We start from the raw sequence: 7893 nt of genomic DNA, 5'->3' as shown, positions 1-7893 counted from the left end.
GTGCATCAATTATGAATTTATTTACTTATGTTTTTGTTTATCTGTGTATCTCTGTGTTTATTTTGAAAGTTTTTGGTGTGTTTTGATATTTTCTGAATGAGTTTGAATAGCCAAAGTCACATTTCGAAGATTTATATATTTTTTCTCTCAAAATTGGGGCGAAATATTCCATTTTACGCACGAGTGTAGATGATTTAGTCGTGCGTCATGGCTGCAATTAGTGCATCGAACATGAATTTATTTACTTATGTATTTGTTTATCTCTATGTTTATTGTGAAAGGTTTTGGTGTGTTTTGACATTTTCTAGATTAGTTTTAATAGTTAATGCCACATTTCGAAGATGTATTTCTTTGTTTTCTCAAAATTGGGGCGAAATATTCCATTTTACGCACGGGTGTAGATCGATTTGGTCATGGCCGCAATTATGAATGTATTTTCTTATTTATTTGTTTGTTTATATAGACGGGTTTTGGTGTGTTTTAACAGTTGTCAGATGAGTTTGAAAAGCGAACGCCGCATTTCGAAGATTAATTTCTTTATTTTATTTTTTTTAAATTGGGGCGAAATATTCCATTTCACGCACGGGTTTTGGTCGATTCGGTTTTGGTTCATGGCTGCAATTTAGTGCATCAAATATGATTTTATTTATTTTATTTATTTTGGCCATTTCATTTAAGTATATATGTATTTATGTATTTATTTATTTATTTATTTATTTATTTATTTATTCATCTATTTATTTATTTGTCCATTTATTTTGAAAGGCTTTTGCGTGTTTTGACTGTTGGCAGCGGGGTTTAAATAGATGATGCCACATTTTTCAAGATTCATCACTTTATTTTCTCAAACTTGGGGCAAAGTGTTTAATTTAACGCACGGTTTTGGATCGATTTAGTCGTCCTCACCATGGCCGCAATTTAGTCCATCAATTATGATTTTTTTTTTACGTATTTATTGATTCATTTATCTCTTTATTTATTTTGAAGGGCTTCAGTGTGGTTTGATAGTTGACAGCTGAGTTGAAATTGATGATGCCACATTTCAAAGATTTAGGTGTGATAAGTAGTCTTTTGAGTTTTTCCTTGCCCTCATGTCGGTTTTAGATCAGGGGATTGTGTCATAATGGTCTGTAGTTTGCAATAATCTGTGGTCTGAGCAGCCCTTTGAGACTTCTTGTGATTAAGGGCCAAACAAATAAACATGACTTGACTATTTTCTCATAATTGGGCGACGTATTTAATTTTACGCACGGTTTTCGATCGACTTGGCCGTGCGTCATGGGTTAGGGTGAGGGTTATGGTTAGGGTTTGGGTTAGGGCAATTTAGTGCACCAATTATATATATGTTTTCTTTTTTTTTATTCATTCTGAGGTGTGCATTTGAAAGTGGTTAGGTTCAAACCCCGAAGCAATCCACCTCAGCTGAATTTCATAGATGTATTCATTTTCTCTACATTGGGCGAAAAATAATAATTTCCTGCAACATTTATGATTTATTTCTATTTATTTTGAAGGGCTTCGACGTTTTTTTGATAGCTGTCAGTTAAGGCAACCCCCATTTCCTCCGTATTCACGCACGGACGCCAGCAGGCCCACGCATCGCGTTATTCGGGGCCCCCCTGCAAGGAAATCGTGAGTGTTTTGTCAATATTGACGAGATTACATGGAAAGGCTAGGGGGGTTAATTTGAGGGGGGGGGCTTTTAATTGGACCCCCCGCCCCTCGTCTTGAGATCAAGCGATCCCTTTTGTAATCGTTTTTTAGTGAGAGTCCTCAAGTGGCCCCTATTCATAATCCACAGAGGCCCCCGCGAGTATTTAACGCGCGCGATCTTTACGCACGGCTCCACTCGCTCCACGCGTCTTTGCTCCACCTGCCCCCTCCCAAAACTATTTTCTGGGGGCCATGGATGAGGTTCTGTTCGATCTGGACCAAGATGGCTCCCCGGATTTCGCCTTTTGGGGTCAAATGGAACAGAATTTACAGTTCCAGACGCAGTTGGATACGTTGCTGCTGGATTGCGGAACCAGCGCGGTGGGGGCCACAGACGCGCAATTGTCGCCGTGGTCGTCCCTGGGGTGTCAATCGGTTTTCCCCGAGGCCCAGTTGACTTTCCCCGATTTCGAGGCCAGGTCCCCAGACGAGGAGGCGGAGGGTTCCCCCGTGGATGACGCATCGGAACCGGGTTGCGTGACGCGTAAAAGCGCACAACGCGCGATCCATCCGCATCCGCAGGTGCATCCGCATCCTCCGTACAAGGTGCAAAGGCACGCGGCCAACATCCGCGAGCGGAAGCGGATGTTGAGCATCAATTCGGCCTTCGAGGAGCTCCGGTGCCATGTTCCCACTTTCCCCTACGAAAAACGGCTTTCCAAGATCGACACGCTGCGGCTCGCGATCGCCTACATCGCTCTCCTGAGGGAGATCCTCATGTCCGGTGCCGATCCAAAGTCTTATGTGGACGAGTGCATGAAGAACGGATACAAGAACCAAACCAGTGCCATTTGGAACACGAGTGGTGAGTTTTGGTGACGTCATCGAGACGGAGACGCGAGATAGTCCCAATTCATGTAGATTCATTTAATATTTTTAGTGAAGTTGTTGGTTTCCAAACCTGACTGATGCATCAGATATTGTATATCTTTAAAAAAACGTGTAGTTTATTTTCATCGTATACATTACGTAATCATTTGAATACTGTAAATATATATTGTTTTTTATACTTTATTCTATTTATTTAACTTTTTTTCATTTCCAACAAAAAAATAACATGTTATTTTAAATTGATTTAGTTTCTAGTCTTGAATAAAGAACAAATCAATTATGTTTTCAATTACATTTAAGATATATATATAATGTAAACCGTATTTATTTTACTTGTATTGTTTTTTATTTAACAAAAAAATGTTTTAATATATATATATATATATATATATTCATAAAATATACATATATCTATGTATATACAGTATACATACAGTATATATATATATATATATATATATATATATATATATATATATATATATATATATATATATGTATATATATATATATGTATGTATTAATTACGTATATGAAATTAGATTTATATCTCATACATTTAAATAATTGTTTTACATTAAAGAACAAATTAAATGTGTTTTTTAATATTAAATATTTTATTTTAATATTTAATATTAAATCCTTTATTTTATCTATATTTCTTTCTATTCAGAAATAATTTATAAAATAAGATTTTCTGATGATTGGAATAACAAAATAATAAAGTTTTATATTTTGTATTTAATAAATATTTTTAATATGAATTAATTATTTAATATTATTTATTACTTATTAATTTTATTTATTTATTATCATGTATTAATTATATTTATTTAATATTAATCAAATATTAATAAATATATTTATTATATTCAAACAGTAAAATTTGTTATTTCACTTGCAGCAATAAGATAATTAAATTATTTTATTTAAATTTGAATGTGTTTTTTTGATTATAGATTTGTATTAAAAATGTGTTGAATTAACCAACAATTAATGAAAAAAATACACAAAATAAATAGTAAACATAACATAATGTATGCGATACGTGCATCATTAATTCATTTTAAAAATTGAAAGGAGCTCATTTATTCATTGTACTTATCATTCATTTAATTTTTTTTTACTTATTCGTTTCAAAAAGTACAGATACTAAAAACATTGTCCGTCATTTTTAATATAAAGCAAAAAAATATTACTTTGTTATTTTATTAAAATAATATATCATTTATTGCATCAGAACTATATGAATAAATATTTTATAAACATCACATAATATATTTGAATTAAATAGAAAATAAGGAGCTATTTTTTCAGTTGTAAAACTCACGTGGGTATCATTTAATTTTATTAAAATACATATAAATATTCTCTATATTTTCTTTTTAGGTCACATTAAGTACATAGAGCAGAAGTTTTAGCTCATTAAAAAATAAAAAAAAACTCAAGTTCCCCTCCCAGGTGTGTTGCTACTTTACGTTTTTTTCTGTAAAAAAAAAATCGGCCCTCGATTGTTTTTTGGGGGCCACTTTGGGGCGCGTGGGGCCCCATCAAAAAGTCGTTAAAGCGTCATTGAAACTCGCTTTTGTGTTCGCAGATCTGACAGCTCGTCTCTCCTGGATTAAGTGGGATTAAGTGGGATTAGCCAAAGAAATCAGGCAAAAGACGGAGATTCCCCGTCCGTCGACATCTGCCGACTTCTCACTGGCTCCCGGCCATTGTGTGGCCCCCGAGAGCTGCCACTTGGCTAAAAAGGGGGGCCCGCTGGCATGGCGGGGGCCCCGCTTCCATGTTTTTTGTGGTAAAAGGAGTCTTGGTGATGTAAATGAGACCAGGAGGCCCAGATGATGGCGCTGTGCCAGTTTTCTAATTCTGGACTATTTCAAGACTGTTAATTTATGCCGAAATGTGAATCAGTTTGTTTTTTTCTCAATCTTTGTTGTATCATATTCTGTTACTTTTCTATATTTATACTGCATTTTATATTTATTCTATTATAATTTATTTTGTCATTGTATGAGTGTATTTTATATGATTTATAGAAAATGAAACTTAATTTATTTTGTTTAATTTTAATTTACATTTTATTTTTATTATTTATATCTGGTCTTAATTTTCATATCAATAATGTTATTGTTGGGAGTGATTTTTTTTACCTTTTTTATTTGATTTTAAATATTTATGTTTTGTATTAATTTCTAATTTTAATAAAAACATTTGGACTTATGCTAATTATTTTTTTTTCAATATTATTTTGTTTGAAAATTGTATTTATTTCAAATGTTCATTGGTATGATTTTGATTTGGTTTACTTTGTTACACTCTTAATTTTAAATTGCGTTATTGGTATTTATATCTAACCACGTAAATATATTTATATATATATATATATATATATATATATATATATATATATATATTCAACAAAAAAAATAAATGAAGGAAAATTGACATATAATTTGACATTTTTTTATAAATTATATTTATTTTATTTCACTATATTTGTATCGAATTTATTTCCAATATATATATATATATATATATATATATATATATATATATATATATATATATATATATATATATATATATATATATATATATATATTGACTATTGATAATTATTTACTGTCAGCTTTTTTTATTTTTGTTTGATTTTGATTTTTTTAAAAATATTTCTTTAAGTAGTGTTTTATTTTTCTCTATTTTATTTTTTATTATATTTATTTCTAAAATATTATAGCACATTCATTTCTAATATATATATATATATATATATATATATATATATATATATATATATATATATATTATATATATACATATTGACTATTGATAATTATTTAATGTCAGATTTTCTTCGTTTAAAATTTTTATTGTAGTTTTTTTAAAATATTTCTTTATAAGTATCATTTTATTTTTCGTTATTTCATTTTTTATTATATTTATTTCAAAAATATGATATTGTATTTATTTCTAATATATATATATATATATATATATATATATATATATATATATATATATATATATATATATATATATGTATTGACGATTGCTAATTATTTAATGTCAGTTTTTCTTTGTTTTAAATTTTTGTTTAATATTTCCTTATAAGTATTATTGTATTTGTCTTTGTTTTATTTGTTATCATATTTATTTCTAAAATATTGATATATTAATATATGATTTGACTTTTTGTCATCTTTTATTTAGATTATTTTATCATCAAAAAATATTTTAATTTCGATTATTCTATTGGATTTCAATCTTACATTTTTATTATTTGTATTTATTTTCAATATCTATACATTTATTTTACATTTGTTTATTTTGTTACGGTTTTAATTCGTTTTCATGTTCTCAGTTGTATTTTTTTTTAATTTTGCACATATATGATTGTACTCGTGTGTATTTTGTTATATTGTTTATTTTAATTTTAATTAGGTGTCATTTTGATTCACATGCATGCAATCACACAACTACTGATCTCTAAAAAAACTCCAAAAGTAATTAAAAAATATATATTGAAACATGATGAAATCTAAAAAAAGGAAACTAAATAAAAATATAAACAAATAAAAACAACTAGAGATATTGAACTGAGCTGCGTCATTATTGACATTATTTGAAATTGAAAGGTTGATTTAAATCTCATGTATTTTCTTCGATCGGCATTGCTAATCGGCTAGCATTCGGGCTAGCTAACGAGGTAGCATTTTGAAAATTAAAAAGCCGGATTGCTTTAGTATTTCTTTCTTTTTTTTAATTAAAATTAATCTTTAAGCACATTGCCAAATTTGGAAACTAGCAGTGAGGCTTCGTTCTGACGAGGGCATTTTATGTGATCGTTATTGCTAACCGGTTAGCATTTAGGTTAGCTAGGAAGCTAGCGTTTTGAAATTGCAACAGCTGGATTTTGTTGATTTCATTAGCATTAATTTTGTCTCAACTGTTCAGACAATGATTTGAAATTTTAATGAATCGTTTAACGCATCTCCAAAACTGAATGCTAGCAGTTAGGCTAGCTAGCCCGCTAGCAGCTCCTGATTTATAACGCAACAGTTAGATTTTGTTGATTTTATTAGCATTTCTTGCTTGTTTGTTTTTAATGATAATTAATATTTGAGCACATAGCCAAAATTGTAGCAGTGAAGCTAGCTAGCTGCTAACACCTCCTGTCTTGGTAAGGCAAAAGTTAGATTTGGTTGATTTCATTGACATTTCTTTTTTTATTAGAATTAGTTTTTAAGCACATTGCCCAAATTGAGACCTAGCAGTGAGGCTTCCGTTTTGATGAGATTTTGTTACGTGGTAGCATTAAAGCTAGCTAGCGAGCTAGCATTTTGAAAATGTAACAGCCGGATTTTGATGAATTTATTATTTCTTTCTCTCAGTGTTTAGGCAATGATTTGAAATTATAATGAATCATTTAGCACATAGTCAAAATTGAATGCTAGGCGTGAGGCTAGCTATCTGCTAGCAGCTCCTGTCTTGGTAGATTTTGTTGATTTTATTAGCATTTATTTTTTTTTAATTATAATTAACTTTTAGCATACTGTTTTGCAAAAATTGAAACCTAGCAGAAAAGCTTCTTTCTTGATGAGGTATTGTCATGTGATCGTTATTGCTAGCCGGCTAGCATTGAAGCGAGACAGCAAGCTAGCATTTTGAAAATGTAACAGAAGGATTTTGTGATTTCATTAGGTATGATTTGAAATCACAATTAATCTTGAAGCAAAATTGCCAAAATTGAATGCTAGCAGTGAGGCTAGCTAGCCAAATTGTAACTTCTGTCTCAAAATGTAAAGTTCTGTGACTACAAGCCAGCTGACAGGGGAATGGATAGGGAGGCTAGCTAGCCAAATTACAGCGTCTGACAGAGTAATGTAAAAGTTTGTATTACTCATTGCTAGCCAGCTAGCACTGTGGCTAGCTATCCAGCTAGCTTCTTCTATCTTGATAATGTAAAGTAGTCACAGCTAGCCAGCGGTTAACGAAGCTAGATCGTGAGCTAGCTTTGAGGCTAGCCAGCCAAATAACAGCTTTCTTTAGCATAATGTCAAGGTTTGTGATAGTCATCGCCAGCCAGCTAGCAGTGAGGCTAGCTCTCCAGCTAGCAGTTTCCGTCTTGTTAATGTGAAGTTCTGTGATTGTCACTGCAAGCCAGCTAGCAGCTAGCTTGCTTCTCAATAATGCCAAAGCCGGAGGTTTCTTTTGGCTTTCATTAGCATTTTTTGTCTCTATTAGTTTTGAAAATTCAGAATTGAAGCAAAATAATATAGTATGCCCCTATTTTAAGCACTAAATTTGATAATATGCATTAATAGAACTTCTCTTTTGCTTGAC

At 31.0% G+C, this 7893-nt stretch overlaps 1 protein-coding gene across 1 annotated transcript; it reads left to right on the top strand.

Annotated features, from left to right (window-relative positions):
- Nucleotides 1-1728: 1728 nt before the first annotated feature.
- LOC148352523 (transcription factor 15) lies at nt 1729-4899 on the top strand. Its single transcript, XM_088353019.1, has 2 exons — nt 1729-2518; nt 4142-4899. Exons 1-2 carry the CDS (start codon nt 1906-1908, stop codon nt 4177-4179), a joined length of 651 nt encoding a protein of 216 aa, XP_088209145.1. The 5' UTR covers nt 1729-1905; the 3' UTR covers nt 4180-4899.
- The last annotated feature ends 2994 nt before the right edge of the window (nt 4900-7893 follow it).

This window comes from Urocampus carinirostris, chromosome 14 (assembly GCF_059441175.1).
Source record: "Urocampus carinirostris isolate Australia breed hairy pipefish chromosome 14, RoL_Ucar_1.0, whole genome shotgun sequence".
NCBI lineage: Eukaryota > Metazoa > Chordata > Actinopteri > Syngnathiformes > Syngnathidae > Urocampus > Urocampus carinirostris.
The sequence above is the reverse complement of the archived record's forward strand: the minus strand, read 5'-3'. Positions and strand labels throughout refer to the sequence as shown.

Coding starts and splice junctions, on each gene's coding strand:
- LOC148352523 (XM_088353019.1), top strand. CDS start 1,906: ATGGATGAGGTTCTGTTCGATCTGGACCAAGATGGCTCCCCGGATTTC. Junction 2,519..4,141: donor TGCCATTTGGAACACGAGTG/GTGAGTTTTGGT, acceptor TTGTGTTCGCAG/ATCTGACAGCTCGTCTCTCC.